Source organism: Lepisosteus platostomus, chromosome 19 (assembly GCF_059453375.1).
Source record: "Lepisosteus platostomus isolate fLepPlt1 chromosome 19, fLepPlt1.hap1, whole genome shotgun sequence".
Classification (NCBI taxonomy): domain Eukaryota; kingdom Metazoa; phylum Chordata; class Actinopteri; order Semionotiformes; family Lepisosteidae; genus Lepisosteus; species Lepisosteus platostomus.
Window position 1 is genome coordinate 2,298,385 of NC_142629.1, and position 16,114 is coordinate 2,314,498.

General features: G+C 48.1%; 1 protein-coding gene and 2 long non-coding RNA genes across 6 annotated transcripts; 1 reads left to right on the forward strand and 2 right to left on the reverse strand.

The window, feature by feature from the left end:
• The first annotated feature begins 82 nt into the window (after nt 1-82).
• On the forward strand, nt 83-16,085 carry gspt1 (G1 to S phase transition 1). Of its 4 annotated transcripts, none has more exons than XM_088612407.1 (14): nt 83-557; nt 4,750-4,791; nt 8,407-8,646; nt 9,111-9,144; nt 9,945-10,022; nt 10,604-10,784; nt 11,176-11,330; nt 11,518-11,658; nt 11,970-12,063; nt 13,169-13,249; nt 13,577-13,750; nt 14,303-14,392; nt 14,869-15,037; nt 15,474-16,085. In XM_088612407.1, the coding sequence occupies exons 1-14, from the start codon at nt 365-367 to the stop codon at nt 15,524-15,526; spliced, it is 1,725 nt and encodes a 574-aa protein (XP_088468533.1). In that variant the 5' UTR covers nt 83-364; the 3' UTR covers nt 15,527-16,085. The 4 variants fall into 4 exon arrangements, with proteins under 4 accessions (XP_088468533.1, XP_088468534.1, XP_088468535.1 ...); XM_088612408.1 differs by having other exon boundaries at nt 8,410-8,646; XM_088612409.1 differs by lacking the exon at nt 4,750-4,791.
• On the reverse strand, nt 3,169-9,948 carry LOC148644850 (uncharacterized). The gene is made up of 3 exons (XR_015928295.1): nt 9,860-9,948; nt 5,007-5,076; nt 3,169-3,801 (listed from the first exon to the last, which is right to left on the reverse strand). It is a non-coding gene; the product is annotated as an uncharacterized LOC148644850 (long non-coding RNA).
• On the reverse strand, nt 12,856-14,303 carry LOC148644851 (uncharacterized). Its single transcript, XR_015928294.1, has 2 exons — nt 14,172-14,303; nt 12,856-13,845 (listed from the first exon to the last, which is right to left on the reverse strand). It is a non-coding gene; the product is annotated as an uncharacterized LOC148644851 (long non-coding RNA).
• Nucleotides 16,086-16,114: the final 29 nt, after the last annotated feature.

Here is a 16,114-nt window from a genome sequence, read left to right on the forward strand (position 1 = left end):
CACCCGCCGCTCTTTGAATCGAGATCCAGAACCGGTCCGCGAAAGCACTGCAACTCCCAGGGTGCCCCGCGGATGTCGCTCCCTGTGGTTGGGGAGAGTCATCGGCACACACGAGGACTCGCGGTGAGTGCTGAGTCGGATCTCTCTCTCTCTTTTTCTGGTGTCGCCGTGAGAAACCGGCTCCGTTTTCTTTGAAGACCAACCCAAAAAATAAAGAGGGATCACACTCCAAGGAGAGAAAACTTCTAGAGAAACATTTTCTAGACCGGGGGGGGGGGAAGACAACGCGCTTGGGCGGGGGGCAGTGATCAAAAACCAACTGCGTAAGCGAGAAGAGACGGTGCAGCAGGACTGAGGAGCCGCGATGGACCCCAGAGACACTGCCCCTGATTCCTGGGAACAGGAGGACGATGTGGAGGCCCCGGCCGAGGAGCAGCTCCGGGCGGCTTTCACCGGGCTCAACGTGAACGCCAAGCCGTTCGTCCCCAACGTCCACGCCGCCGAGTTCGTCCCGGCCTTCCTGCAGACTGGGCCTTCCGACAGCCCCGACGTCGCCGGTAAGCCCTGCCGGCGCTCACGCACACGGGGGCCGGGACGGGGCGGCGGAGGCGCCACGCTGGGGCCGGGGCTGGGGCCGGCACGTTTCCCACCCTCGCCAGCCGGGATCGCGCCGCCTCACCTGGGGAGGGAGGGGAGGGAAGGGGGGGGCATCTCACGCCGGCGCGGCAGGAGCCCGATGGCTCGTTTGTCAAGTGTGGTGGTGGTGGTGGTGGGGGGAGAGAAGGGAAAGAAAATCGAGCAGCGTGTGAAAAGCCGGCTTCGCTGGCGTAACGCGACATGTCTTCCTCTAGGAAACAAGCCGATCACCCCTAGTTGTGGCAGGTATGGCTTCACGGTGGTGGTGGGGGGTTGTGTGACAAGCGCGCATCGTGGTCTGTGTGTCTTCATTGAAGTGGCGGGTATAGAAAGCGAGGTGGGGTGCGCGGTGCGATGATTGGTACCAATGAGGAAAAGTTCGTGAATTACCGACTTACAATCTGGCGTTTAGCTGGAGGGAAACCGGTAGCGATGGCGCTGGACCGCACACTGTAGCAGGGGACCTGTGTGTGTGTGTGTGTATATATGTATGTGTGATGGATTATTTTTCTAAGCGGACGAGCATGCTGTCTTTGAAACGGATCAGAAATGAGCAGCACCGAGTCGCACGCCCAGGACGTCCCGATTGGACGTTTTCTGTGCGAGAGGAGTTTCCTCCGGACTCCCGGAGGTCTGGGGGGGAGTCGCGTTGCGCGCAGGGTTGGACTTCACCACGCTTCCTCCGTCCTTCAGGTGTGAGGTCGGGTCGGTGTTGATCAGGGTGCTTGTAAAGGGTTCGAGGTGGAGATGCACATCGGCCAGAGCTGGTCTTGAGCTCTCTTGTGTGTGCATTACAGCCAGTAAGGAGTGAATTGCATTCAGTGCAACAGGTTTTAGAGAGGTGGTTTGACACCGAAGAGGCCTGGGGTGTGGAGTTGAGTTAAAGAATTGGCAGTCTGGCAACTAACTCACAATTTCTCCTTGCAGATAAAAATGGACTCCCAGAATTAAATTTGTGCTTCCGGGCTATTTTATGATGGTGCCTTTGTCTCGAAAATAAGCCGTTTTTCTTATTAGTTCAGTTTCGCCCTGGCTGGTGTGCTTTCTCTTGTTAAGGAGAAGTGATGGGTGAGATCACGTTTCCCCCACTGGTGTCGCAAGAGGGGCTTGGAGACTGAGCGCCGTACAGAGGAAGCTGGCCCGTTTGCATAGGAACCGCTGGCCAAACGTGCCCCCCCCCCACACACACTGTAATGCCCCAAACCAAGCCTGTAATACCCCCTGTTGAGTGCTGCCCCACCATTCTGCCTCGGGGGGTATCCTGTACCGCCCTTGTGGCATTCTGGGGCTGTTTTGCCATAAACCCCTGCGAATGTATTGCCCTGCAGGTGAGTGAAGCACCAGCTCTTGGGGGGGGAAGAAGCCGTTTTCTCGGCTTGTTCCACAGATCCGGGGTTTTCCCCGTGATTGAGCAGGAGGCCAAATTGGATCGTCCTGGGAGTAGTGGTTCAAACAGGTGTTTGGCTTATAAAACACTTCTGAATGAACTTGGTGAACCGGTCATAATGTCAGGCTGATGAAATGCTCATCTAGAATGGTCGAAACGAAAACTGTGCTTTTTCTTTTAGAGCTGCAGTGAAATATTTGCTCAACTTTAAGCCTGGGCATATCAGGTTAGCATTTCCTCAAGTAACTTCACTTGGAGTCACAGTTTTCAAAAGGACTGACCAATCTGCCAGCATGCTTTTGAGGCTTTTTTCAGAAAATGATTAGACTGCAAAAGTAGATTTCATTCTGTAACACAGGGGGGTAGATTGATACTAGATTTTATTGATCTAGATTGATAGTAGAGTGAAACCTGCCTTTAGAGTTAATGTCTTCTGCGAGAAAGCCCCATCTGGCCCATCTTCCGGTTTATACCTCCCAAGAGTAACTGCTGACAGGGGGCACAGGTCATTTTAGTTCAGGTCGTTTTTCAGTGACTTGAACGACATACAGACTGAGCTGAAATCTGTCCCCCTTCACATCTGAGGGTGTTCTCTCTGGCCCGATGGAAACTCTTATGCCTGACGCCTGTGCTCATTAACACTGCGGGGTCCTGTGATGTTATTTCCATTTTTGTATTGATTGTTCTTTTCTTTCTGTCCCTGCTTTGTCTTCTGTGTAGCTGTAGTCAGAGCCTCTTGGCCAGGTCACCCCTGTGAATGAGAATCTGTTCTCCGCTGACTTGTCTGGTTAAATAAAGGAATGGCAGCGGATCGCAACCAGCGCAGTGCTACGGTGAAAAATAAGTTCTCTGTTCTTTAAAGTTCTGGTCAATTAGACAGTGAGGCAGTATCAGAGCTATTACACATGCATCTTGAAATTTCATTACTGTCATATCTGCATTTCTCACCTGCTAGAATTCTACACACTACTTCAGCCCAGCTCCCTCCATCCTGGAGCTGACATGGTGTCTAAAGTCATTCCTCATTCAGGACTAAATTGATGCAACGCAATAGCGAACTCTTTCAGTCCTTAATTGACAGAGCTTACGGCCAGCCGACAGCAGCAACTCATTAAAGAAAACCTTTTGTGGAGGAAATGTTTCATAGTTCTGTTACCCATTTGAAAATCAAGTAATGCAAGTAGAGTAAGAGACCTGATAGTTTTGCATTAAAGGGGCACTGCTTAATTATAAGAGACGGCGAAAATGAACCCATTGGGAAGAGTTAACCAGTCATAGGTGACGGTGCTTAGAAACACAGAAGCAGAGGTGTTTTGGAACATCCGTGCTCGCTTTCTGAGCTGTTGGAGTTTAATCGAACACATCGGTCTCTTTTACTGCTCCCACCTGTTTCCTATTGATTTAGCACAACTTCTGATATCGGGTTTATCTGTTTGAAGCTTGTTGGGGGAAAACCCAGCATCCCACACTCGTGCAAACTTTATCTATGCTTTTATCCCCTTGCCCTGATGGACGAAGACTGGAGAGCGAGGGTGCTCTTGTAGGGTAGACATCCTGTCTGCTTCCACCAGGGAAGGGAAGTGCTCTTCAATCTCTTAAAAGCGGCAGGCCCGGGGCTAGTGAGTTCTCTACATGAAATCTGCAATTCACGTTTCCTCTTCATAGCACGTGTGCAGGTTCGCTGTCTTGAGATCCTGGTGCTATGAGGTGAAGCAGCAGGTGCTCCACGCCCGCAGTGAATGCAGTTTGAATCTGTACAGGAGAAGGAAGCTGCAGTGCTGTTTGGATGGTCGTGGGGGGAAACATTCAGAAACCCGACAAAAAGCCAGCGTTAGAATGAACATTGCTCAAATGGATTTTGTCAGATGTGGCAAAAACATCAGGCGCCGCTAGCAGAATTAAAAGAAAAGACTAAACCCTCTACTCAGTCATCTGCTAAAAACCAAACAAGCTGGATGGGCTGTCTGGCCCCCTTTGCTGCCCCTGTTCGTCCCTTTTTACGAAGCCCCTGAGCTTGATAGAGAGCGCTGAGGGGAACATGGAATATCTCTGCAGTAGATGAGTGTTAAAAACCACTGTAAATTAGATATTGCTGCTTAGGCAGGAAATATCATTTATGGCTCCAGTGTTGTAAGTAAATTTTGCCCTTGTTGCTTTTTAATGTTCAGCACACCGATGACCTTTTTTTTTTTTTGCTCGAATGTTTTTATCTACATTTTTATCTAAACCAGTTTTAACTAAACCAAGCTTCTTTCTGTGTGCCAAGCTTACTAAATTCAGGCTGGATGATGGTTTATGTTCAGGACCGTTCTGGTACAGATCTGCAGCTGACGCATGGGGCTGTGTGAATTTAGAAAGGCTTAAGTAACTCTTCTTTCTATAATACGGAGTAATTTTACTCATTCCACCACTGGCACAGTTCTGTAATGTGTGGCATATGCTTAGTTTGCCATTTAAAGTTTTGTGTAGCCCTTCTCTTAGATGAAGTATTGTTTTATTCCAGCTCTGGAAAGAAGCGGCACATTCCTTATGTTGGTGCTGGGAGCTGACATGTCCTGTTAAGTCACAGGTGCTAAAGCAGTTCCTATTGTAAACACATTTCCTGTGCTCCAGCGTAAACAACAGAATGGTGTAAGGGTTTTCCTTGTCTGTGCCTGTGTGCAGATTGAAATAGTATGTGCGGTTCAAGGCATAGTATACATGAGTCTGTTCTTTCTTTTCCTTAGGTACTGATACAGTCACCAGCATGGAAGTTTCAGACTCTGTTGGTATGTACCTGTATCTCATTTTTGACTGAACCACTCAGAGGTGGGCTTTTCATGTCATTGTCACCTGATGCCCATATATCATACTCGTATAAGGAGTCTAATAAGCTGTATTTTAAGTGGGAATGGCATTAAAAGCTCTGCCATTTTGGCTTCTAGCCTCATACTGCATGGTGGCGTCTGTCTGCTCATTTGTGTTTTCATGTTTGAGCACGTACCAGTTAAAGACGTGATTTCCATGGCGAAAGAACACATACCGCCGTCTGCACGCTCAGCATCCACAGTACGCTGCGGCAGAGAAGTAAAAACAGGTGCATGGGTTATTGACGGCCTACGTAGGTCCCGCATGTCGCGTTCTTTCTGCAAGCGCCACCACTGAACGGGCCCCGTTATCCGGAGCTAAATATTATTTACACATCTGGTGTGGATGTTTCTGCCCGTGTCAATCCATTAGTGGGCAGGACGGAGCAGGTGCGCCTGTAGAGTTTGCTGGCAAAACCAGTCATGTGTTTATGTTTATGTATCCTGGTCAGTATACAGTAAGGAGGCGCTTCCTACTGTAGAAACTAAGGGATGATGGAGGACAAAGCTGAAGGTTAGTCATGGAGAAGAAGTCCAGCAGCTCCTACAGGCCCTTGTGGGAGCGAGAGCTTCACTGCGTCAGGCCTTTTGGCCTGCATATCACAGTGCCTTTTTGCTTGGAGTGAATTTAACTAAAGCGGATCGTGACGGTAAAGGGCACAAAGATGCCTTGACAGTTATAAAATTATTTTTTTTAAGTTCCTTAGGCCTCAGATTAGACGAACGGCACTACACCTCCTGCACCTAGTGCTTTAAAGAACATCGTCAAATTAAAAGAACGGCATGAGAATGCAGTGATGAGTAAAGTCTAACTAATGCATTATACATGTCTGTATTTCAGTGTAACCTTAATGCTACTACTCCTGTTTAGGCTGTGCTTTTCGCTGTGTACTCTGAGGTTTTCAGTTGGCTTTTTCAGTCTCTTCAGCTTTATGCATCGTGGTTATTTAGGGGATAAAAAATGAAAGGGCACGCTAGGATCTTCTTCCAGAAGCGTTTGTTTTGCTTCCTTAGGCGTCCGCGGGTTTGGAATAAGTACTGTGCACGCAGCCGTGTAAACTTGCCTGTGTGAAACAGTCAAGATGGGGAGGGGACATCAAAAGGCAGCCCGTGAACCCCACTCTTCATTAAGTACTGCAGCACTTTCCACTTCTTACCTCACACTAGCTAAATGCTTGCGTACAGCAGTAGCTCACCAGCTGTTCAGGAGTCATATCAATCCAGTCGTGTTCCTTTATTTAATTTGATGTGCTTCTAAGGCTTGGGAAGATCGAATATAGAAGCCCATAATGTAAGTAGATTTCCCTGGAGCTCTGATTTAGTTAGCAAGTGATGCATTGTAGAGCTTGCTTTCCGACTCTCTGCAAGGTCTGCGTGCAGATATCAGGGGTGTTATCGTTATCTCTAGACAGGAGAGTTTCACCATAACAGATTCCCGTGTCATTTAGTCTTCATCTGCTTCTGTTCATCATACTGTTTGCCGACCCCTGTAAATCCCCGAGGAGCAAGCTCGAAGAGTTATGATCGATAGATTTTAAGAGTAGAGGTTTGGAACCCACATTGAATCGAACCCACAACAAATCGCACGGTCGAGGTGTTGTCAGGTCGTACAGCGGAGTTGTTGCTTTGAAAAAGGGAGGCGGAGTTCACTGACCCCGAACGCAGTACTGTGTACTCTGTTGTCGTGGTGAGATCTGACCAGATCCTGCTCTGGAAAGAGTGTTTGGGAAGTAAACAGGTGACCGTTTATGTATTAACGGTCTATAAGTACATGAAAGGAAATGGGCCAATTAAGGCCTGCAGTGTGGCACCTCCTGCCCATCTAAGTGGAAACAAAGGTGGGGGCTGCATGCAGATGTTCCACCTCATTAGGAGCCCGGCCTGCTACCCTGTAAACACTGAGAACAGGCCCCAAGTATGCACAGCACACATGGCTCTTCAGCCAGCAGAGCAGCAAGTGCAGGCAAAAAAGTGTTTTAATGTTGCCGATTTTAAACTTCCCAGCTTTTTCCCCCCATTTTTGCATGTAATTTGTTCAACATTTTAACAGCAGTTAGGAGGAAGATTTATGTAAAACCTGTACCAGATTTCTTGTTCTGAATTTTTGATGCTACAGGCAAATTGACTTTAGAGAACCGAGTATAAATTTCTTTAAATATTGTTTGTTGAGCTTCTCTAAAAATCGACTGCATTCATTTTGCCTCCTCTTACTGAAGAGGTATTACTGATGTTGTGTGCCGCAACTGAAACAATCTCGTTTGTATAGAATAATGTCTTCCTAATCACTGTTTAATGCTGTTTCATCCTTGCAGACCTCCGGAGACCCTTCAGCGCAGTTCAGTCACGGGCTTTCTCATTGTTAGTGGAATAGTGTGTAAATGGCAATCCCTTAGCAAATAGAGGGGGGTTTTGTACATGATCAGTGAAGTGCTTAATCTGACAAGGCATTGCTGACGCACTGACGGGAAGAACACAGGCAAGACAGAAAAAATCTTGCAAACTGTTTCCCGAATCTCCCTGTGATTGCAGCTGACAAGTCGCTCCGGAGAACTCAAGCGCCCAGTACAGCTTCCATATTTCTCTGTAGCTGCGTGCTGCCAGCTTGTCTTCTCTTATTGCGCTGAATTGATGAGAAATTGCCTGAGATGGAGTTTTAATAGTTTATTTTAAACTTTTGTGTCTGAGGCCTTTGAATCATAAATGGTACAGCTGGTAATATCTTTGCTTTTCACTTAAGTCCCCCCCCCCCTTCTAAATCTAGAGAGTTTTAGATTTTAACCGTTTGTGCAATAAATAAGACTTCACTTGAGCTTGCAGTCCGTCACACGCATCCACGCCCTCTGTTGGCGACAGGAAATCCTCATCGCATGCCTCTGACAGCTGAGGGCCGCTCAGTTTCCCTTGCTGGTGAGCAGCCCGAATCGATCAGCTGAGGCTCTAGGTTGCTGTCCCTAGACCTATGTATGCACACTTCATACTCCCCGGGATTCGCTTTTCATGGTTTGTGAAATGCGAAGGAGTTTACGTAATTGATTCCGGCTGGAGGGTCTTGCAGTTAATAATAATAATATTAATAATAATAATAATTGCTTACATTTATATAGCGCTTTTCTGGACACTCCACTCAAAGCGCTTTACAGGTAATGGGGACTCCCCTCCACCACCACCAATGTGCAGCCCCACCTGGATGATGCGATGGCAGCCATAGTGCGCCAGAACGCTCCCCACACACCAGCTCTCAGTGGGGAGGAGAGCAGAGTAATGAAGCAAATTCATAGATGGGGATTATTAGGAGGCCATGATTGGTAAGGGCCAATGGGAAATTTGGCCAGGACGCCGGGGTTACACCCCTACTCTTTTCGAGAAGCGCCCTGGGATTTTTTAATGACCACAGAGAGTCAGGACCTCGGTTTTACGTCTCATCCGAAGGACGGCGCCTGTTTACAGTGTACTGTCCCCGTCACTATACTGGGGCATTAGGACCCACGTGGACCGCAGGGTGAGCGCCCGTTGAGTGTTTTTATCCTGTCCCGCCAGCAGTGCCGGTGGAGAACGGAGAGGCAGACATGACCGCGGAGGAGTCGTGGGAGCAGAAAGGGGAGCCCAGTGAAGCGGAGCCGGGAGGCGGCCCCTCAGGGGACGGGGGTCCCGCCGAGGAGCCCCCACAGGAGATGATGATGGAGGAGGAGGAGGAGGTGCCAACACCCAAAGTCGTCCTTGCCCCGCCGGACGCCCCAAAGAAGGAGCACGTGAACGTGGTTTTCATCGGGCACGTCGGTGAGTGGCAGGCCTGCCGGCGGTCTGGTTCTGATCGGGTCCGGGCGGCCCGTTCTGGGGCTCGGGGCAGCCAGTTTCCCCATCAGGCCTGGGATTTTCAAACCCACCACCGGACCTGTCCGTCTATGAGCCCCAGGGACAGACTCCTGGGAGTGTGCCGTGCTGGAGATCTTTCAGTTTTTACTGCTCGGCCTTATAAAATTTAAGTTGCTCTGCAAATGCCTGTGAAGGAGTGGGGATTTTGCCACTAAACTGGGTCTGATGCCCATAATGAGACGAGGTGTCTCGGAGAGGACAGTTACTTCTAAACCACAGCTAATTTTCAGGGATCCGGTATGTTTGATCAGTTTTTACACACTCATGCTTGAGATGACCAGTTTTAAAGAGCCTGGCAGAGTGGTGTGACTTTTTCCTTGGCACTGATTTCACCCGTCTTATGTTTGTCTCCTCTCTGACTGGTTTAGATGCTGGCAAATCCACAATCGGAGGACAGATCATGTGAGTAACGGACTCGGGATTTTTGGTTGAATTCTTGTTCTTTGATGTTGTTTAAGACAGTATGTTGACACTTGCATATTGTTAAAAGAGTCAACTTGATTGGAAGTTTTGACAGGGAATACGTGGCCTATGACATTGCCTCTTTCAAAACTAAAGACCTGGGTTCAGTGTCCTGAATCATGGGTACGTGTACATAGCTGTCTGGATCCTGGATTCCCATAGCAACACAAAAACACTAAGCCTGTCGGCGTAATACAGCAAATGCATGATGGTGGTACCTGATTAGGGCACTTGTTGCCATGATGTTAGGCTCTCCTGGTGCAGGCACGAGATGAAATATGTAGTCTGTTCTCCAGGTAGAAGCATCATGCACACCTTACTGTGTTCCCAACCATTCTTTTACACTGGCAGCTTTGGCGAATTCTTGATTTGGGAGCTTTCAAACTTTACATTTGAGAGTGACCGATCTGGAATTACCTTTAATAATTACTCTTTGTATTTGAGGACGGAGAGAAAAAATTCTCATTCATCATAACATCCTGGGGAATACCTGTTTTTAGAGTGGATCAGTTTGAGTGAAGCGCATCTCTCCTGGGTACAGAGGTGCTGCATGAGGGAGCTGAACCCATGACCTTCTAGTCTGCAGCCCAGAGTATTAATCAGTATCGCCTAAACATGCTCATGTTTTTATATTTGTCGGTTAGCTTTTGCTTACTTGTTTGCTTCAGGATTACCATGCTTGGACCCTCTAGTTACCAAGTGTCAGACGCTCTGTCTCCCTCCCTCTTTCTCTCTCCAAGGTATTTAACGGGGATGGTGGACAAGCGAACCCTGGAGAAATATGAAAGAGAAGCAAAAGAAAAGAACAGAGAGACCTGGTGAGCTCATTGATCCCAATCGGTGAAAGAGATAAGGTGTTGAGTAGCTCATCACAAGAAGTTGGTCCAGTGTTTTACTCCGCTGACATGCTTCCTCTGACAAGGGAGCCTGAAATGCTCCTTTCCTGCTGGAGTCCCTGATTCCTCATAAGGAAGAACCACAAGGGGAAAATGAAATCTTCCTCCAAGTACGGAGAATAAGATCCGCTTGTGCAGAAGGTCCAGAGTAATATCGTTTTTATGGGTTTACTCGTAATAGATCTTCACACTAGATGTTAGTGAGCTTTAGAGGTGCTGTTCAGACTCTTTTAGGCTTATAATAAGGAAATAGGAATTGTAAAGCGAAATTACATGTTATTCAGGACTAAGTGCTGAATAACTAAAGAAAATCACAGAATCGGTGCAATTGCACTAAACAGAGCTTAGGCGCGTGTAAAAAAATAACTTTTAACTAGAAATAAGGATAGTGCTTTTAACTGAAAGCATGGCTGAACCGGAGAAGCAGACGTATTAAATATTTCTCTAACCCATGTTGGTTTTTTTGTAAGGGGGATAATAAACGTACTTTCGCCCCTGTGCAGGTATCTTTCCTGGGCTCTGGACACGAACCAAGAGGAGAGGGACAAGGGCAAAACCGTGGAGGTCGGGCGCGCCTACTTTGAAACGGAAAAAAAGCACTTTACCATCCTGGACGCCCCAGGCCACAAAAGCTTTGTCCCCAACATGATCGGCGGGGCATCGCAAGCGGACTTGGCCGTGCTGGTGAGTGAGGAGAGCTGAGATCTGAGCCGCCATCCCTCCTAGGTGGTAATGCCCAGCCATTTTGGGCCAGTGCAGTGTGTTGTTTTATTTGGGGACTGGGGTGGAGACAGTCGTCTGAGCTGGCGCTTTTGTGCTGCGATCATCGGGCGTGTACTCGAAACCCGTTCCGAGTTCCCCCACAGGAACCCAGAATTGTAGCTAAAACAATTCTGGGTTCCTGTGATGCCATATGGGCTCCTTTCAGGAGGCCTTCAGACATTAAACTGAGCTGAAGGCACAAATTCAGTTCCTTACACTGTGGCAAACGGATGGAACCGAGGCGGAGGTTCGGGTCTCGCGTCACCACGGGTCATGTCCAGCTGAAGAACTGCCGTCTTGCTTTCCCTTGCAGGTGATCTCTGCCAGGAAAGGAGAGTTTGAGACGGGGTTCGAGAAGGGCGGCCAGACGCGAGAGCATGCCATGCTGGCCAAGACGGCAGGGGTGAAGCACCTGATTGTCCTCATCAACAAGATGGACGACCCGACGGTGAACTGGAGCCTGGAGAGGTGAGGCAGCGCGTCCAGGGGTAGACCGCGTGCCCAGCTGGCGGCCGGGTCGGCGATGTCGTCCCGTTGCGCTTCCTCGTGCGTTGGCGGCAGTCCGATTGAAAGCACCGTGGCTTAGGAGTCTCCGTGTGCTCCCCCCTGTCTGGGATTTTGGCAGTGAGCACGTCTTTTCCCCTCTCTCCCAAAGGTACGAGGAATGTAAAGAGAAACTAGTGCCATTTTTGAAGAAGGTCGGGTTCAACCCCAAAAAAGATATTCACTTCATGCCCTGCTCTGGACTCACGGGGGCCAACCTCAAGGAACCTGCGGACCTGTGCTCCTGGTACACGTAAGTGCAGCATGGTCGCTGAACTTCATTTAACGATATCCTCGGGTGCAGTCCTGCGCTTTAAAACACGGCACAAGTAGTTCCGTACGGGTTTTTTTAGGCTTATAATAAGGAACTAGAAATTGGAATATGAAATGTTGTTCAGGACTTGGTGCTGGCCGCCCACGTTGAAGCTTCATGGTCACGTCTTTATACTCCATAAATAATGAGTCATTTGCATGACTTTTTTTTTTTATCTGCTGCTGGCATTTGTAAGTTTGTGAACAGCGAGACCTTCACAGCTCGGTTCTCTTTCCTTCCCATCTTCGCAGAGGGTTACCGTTCATCGCGCACCTGGACAGTCTGCCAAACTTCAACAGATCCAGCGACGGGCCGGTCAGATTACCGATTGTCGACAAGTACAAGGTGAGGGGCGCCTGGGCTGGGTGACACGGGCTGGAGGGGCACTGGTGCGAGGGTGGTGGTGGCAGGGGAGAGAGGGCTGGCTTTAAAACTGGTCTGTTCTTCCTGCCCCATTCCAAAATACCGAGTGCACTGAACTCCAGAATCCTGTAGTCTGCTTAACAGCGACTCGTTTCCAGGAGTGGGAAAAGTGCTAGTCTGCAGTCTGGCAACATGTTTAAATGTTGTTGGTGTTTTATTTTATTTTTGGAATGAGGACACTGCTGAGCGGTCAGCACTGGTAGTTTTGAGAGCTCTGTGCATGGAGGGGGCAGCGGTGGTTGATCTCATTTTCGTCTGCGTGTTCGACGCCGGCCTCGGCGCAGAGCTCCTTGAGCAAGTCGGGATCGGCGACGGCCTGCTCTCGCGTGGGTGTGTTTTGGCACGAGCGGTAAAGTACAGACTCCACTGAATGAAGGATAAAGCCTTTTTTTCCCCTCCCGTTTCCTATTCTATTTAAAAAATGTAAAGTGTTGTTTTAGCTCTAATTATATGATATAAAAGAAAACGGGTTTCCTCTGGAGTTTATATTAATTTGAAGTAATGTGATGAGGGTCAGGTTAGCTGAAGCCTGGTTATACTGCTCAGAAAGCTGCAAGTAAATCTGTCAAGAGCACAAAGGAGGTCAGCAGGTTTAACTCCGGAGGAGGGGAAGCCGAGAGCTGAGAGAGGTATGTGGTCTGTATAGACTTCTCTTACTACAACACAGTGGAAGTCTTTGCAGTGACCTTGTAGTGGAGACATTAACTGCTCAACTTCACTGGTTTGTGCCTTTATTTTATTACAGCCATTGGTTTGCATACTGAGTAGGCTGATCCCAGTTTCTGTCAAAGTAAAAAACAACGCTCTGAATACGTGAACAGCTTTAAGTGTCGTTATTTTGCTTCAGCTACAGATCTTAACTAAGCATTACAGATTTACATGCACCCCTAACAGATAATGCGGACTTCAGGATGTTGGATGTTCCTGTGCAGTTTGTTCTTCCAGGGTAGTGAATTATTCAGGTTTTGTCATGGTAAATGTCATGATGTTGGCTGTTCAGTTCACTGATTGTGAGTGTCCTTAACAGGATATGGGCACTGTGATCCTGGGCAAGCTGGAGTCTGGGTCTATCTGCAAAGCACAGCAGCTTGTGATGATGCCAAACAAGGTGGGTTTGCATGTATTGCAGCACTGACCTCTATCCCGGGTTCTGTCTGAACAGCAGTTTCAAATGCTGCATTTCCTGAGAGCCCAGATGGGTTTTTTTTATAGACTGCATCAGTCTTCTGTGTCCCATCTTCCTAAAAGCGAGTTCAGAGATAGCAATGGTTATAGCAGAGGGCTTCTGCTCGCACATAACACATAAGCCCAAACAAAGCAGCAGGAGCTAGCTGTGGGGCCTGTACAGTGCAACACCATGCTGTTGATCTAGAGCCGTGTGAGATGTGGCTAGGCTCCTCGGCGACTGACTGAAGAGGTGCATGTCTGTCCCCAGCACACCGTGGAGGTCCTCAGCCTGCTCTCGGACGATGTGGAGACGGAGTTCGCCGGGCCCGGGGAGAACCTGAAGCTGAGGCTGAAGGGCATCGAGGAGGAGGAGATCCTGCCCGGCTTCATCCTTTGTAACGCCGAGAACCTCTGCCACTCCGGGCGCACTTTCGACGCTCAGGTCAGGGTCCGCCCCCGCCCCCACCCCATCATCACTCCCCACAGGCCCTTGTGTCTTTCAAGTCAGTCCGCGGCCCCTCCCCCAGGAATGACGATCTCAGAGGAGGGATCAAAGAAAAGCCTTTGAGCATGCACCAGATACAGAGCGAGGCCCTGTCCCATCACCAACACATGCTTAAAGTCAGCTGTTAACTTCACCTCACATTGCTAGAATAGTGGGTGAGTTCACGTTCATACATTAGGAGAAGAGGCAACACCCGCCCAGAGATTATGGAGGTGCTGTCCAGTAAAAAAGTAAGTGATAACCATAGAATCCATGGGTGCGCACTCTCTGCTCCAAGACAATTGAACACCTTCGGCATCCTCCTGACCTCCAACTGAGGGTTTTAGAAAAAGACTTCATTTTACTTTTGGCCACATACCTGCGGATCAGATGAGGCAAGACCTTAGCCTGGCTTCACACGATGTTGAAGTGAGGAAAGCTGTGTTTCTTCATAGAAAGAGAAACTGGTCACACTTCTGTCTTATTTCTGCTCTTGTCTCGCCTTCACAGATTGTCATCATCGAACACAAATCCATCATCTGCCCTGGTTACAACGCAGTCCTGCACATCCACACCTGCATTGAAGAAGTCCAAATTACAGTAAGTGCATGATTTTCCACACCACTTCCAAACGTCTGACAGTGTTTTAAGTAGCCATTGCTGGTCAAGCAAGACACGATATAAAGAAGTGGTGTCACATAAGTCTCAAAGCAGTCATGCAGCAGGGCCTGCTGTGCATCCTGTGTTTTTACACGCTGCGCTTCCAGGAATGCTTGTATGTTTAGACAGAGCTCAGATCTTATTACAGTTACTGTGTATATGGATATTAACCTGTGCTATTTTGGTTTCTAATGGGAAACTGTCTTAATAGGTGGGAGTAATTTCAGACCTCCTTAACCTCCAGTTATGTATGCAAACTTTGTAACGGACGTTAAAAAAAAGGCTCTTAAGTTAGATTCTTTTCATTGATCGACTTGTTTGTAGCAATACACACTTAATTGTATCATTATTGGCTGACTGCAGAAAATCACACTGCTGTTAATGGACCTGAAATGATTTTCCTCCTTCTCATGCAGGCCTTAATCTGCCTGGTAGACAAAAAGTCTGGCGAGAAAAGCAAGACGCGACCTCGTTTTGTGAAACAAGACCAAGTGTGCATCGCCCGCCTGCGGACCGCGGGCACCATCTGCCTTGAGACCTTCAAAGATTTCCCTCAGATGGGACGCTTCACCTTACGGGATGAAGGTGGAGTTAACTGTGGCTTAAAGCATGGGACAGCTACAGCCCCGTTACAGAACAGACCTCGAATTCACTTTCCACGCCATCTCACCCTTGTCTTGAAGGACTGAGAATAAGGGCGTCAATGCAGCTGAACTGCATCACACGTAATTACGGCAGACACATGACCGCTGCAGATGAGGCTGGATTTGTATTTCTGCTACGTGATTGGTGTTGTACAGCACGAATAAGGAAGGTTTAGGAAGGTTAAACCCACTTAAAGGGGAGTACATTGTGTCGGAACACGGGAGGGTAATGTCTGTGTGAGGATGTTAGAGCAGCGTGTTTTAAAAAGTATGTAGTTAAAGATTTAAAGCTGTTTGCAATCCCACGTGATCGAGTGGGTGGGTGTCTGATTTGACTGTATCGGTGAAAGAAATTCTCTTTTATGTTTATTTTGTAGGCAAGACCATCGCCATTGGCAAGGTTTTGAAGCTGGTACCAGAGAAGGACTAAAGGGGGCGCTGTGGTTGCCTGGCGTAGTTGACTGTGATGGAAGTGGACTCGGCAGCAGCCTGCTTCTCACCACCTTCTCCTCTGCCCCTCCTGCCCGCCGCAGACGAGTTCACAACACGAAACGTCTCTGAAAGTGAAAGATAAATCAGTTTTTTAAAAAAATAAAGAGTCCACATATGTCAGCTTTCTCATATTGAGAGCTCAGCTATGCCATTTGTTAGTCCCCTCCCTTCCCTGTTTTAAGATTGTCATTGAATGAAACTTAATAAAAGAAAGATAAGAATTTCTCTTCCAACTTTTTTGACTTCCTTCAGAGAGAAAGTGGCAGCAGCTGCCAGAACAGGTGTGGACTGAGCTGCTTGGATTAGAAAGGAAAAAAAAACCACAAATTTACAACACTTCGAAACCAAAATAATGTTCATATCCTGGTTGTACATGTCTCCCTTTGCTTATATCAAGATGGGTTTCTCTACACAAGGAGTTCGTACAGCATGTGCGAGCGTGATCACATGTTATTAAAGCGACTACAGTGACAATAAAATATTAAGTTTAAAAAAAACATTTCTGTTGCGTGCTTCGTTTTGTGTG

Excerpts from the sequence above, each read along its gene's own strand:
- gspt1 (XM_088612407.1), top strand. The coding sequence starts at position 365 with ATGGACCCCAGAGACACTGCCCCTGATTCCTGGGAACAGGAGGACGAT. Across the intron at positions 558-4,749 it reads CGACAGCCCCGACGTCGCCG|GTACTGATACAGTCACCAGC; the intron begins GTAAGCCCTGCC and ends TCTTTTCCTTAG. Across the intron at positions 8,647-9,110 it reads GGTTTTCATCGGGCACGTCG|ATGCTGGCAAATCCACAATC; the intron begins GTGAGTGGCAGG and ends TGACTGGTTTAG.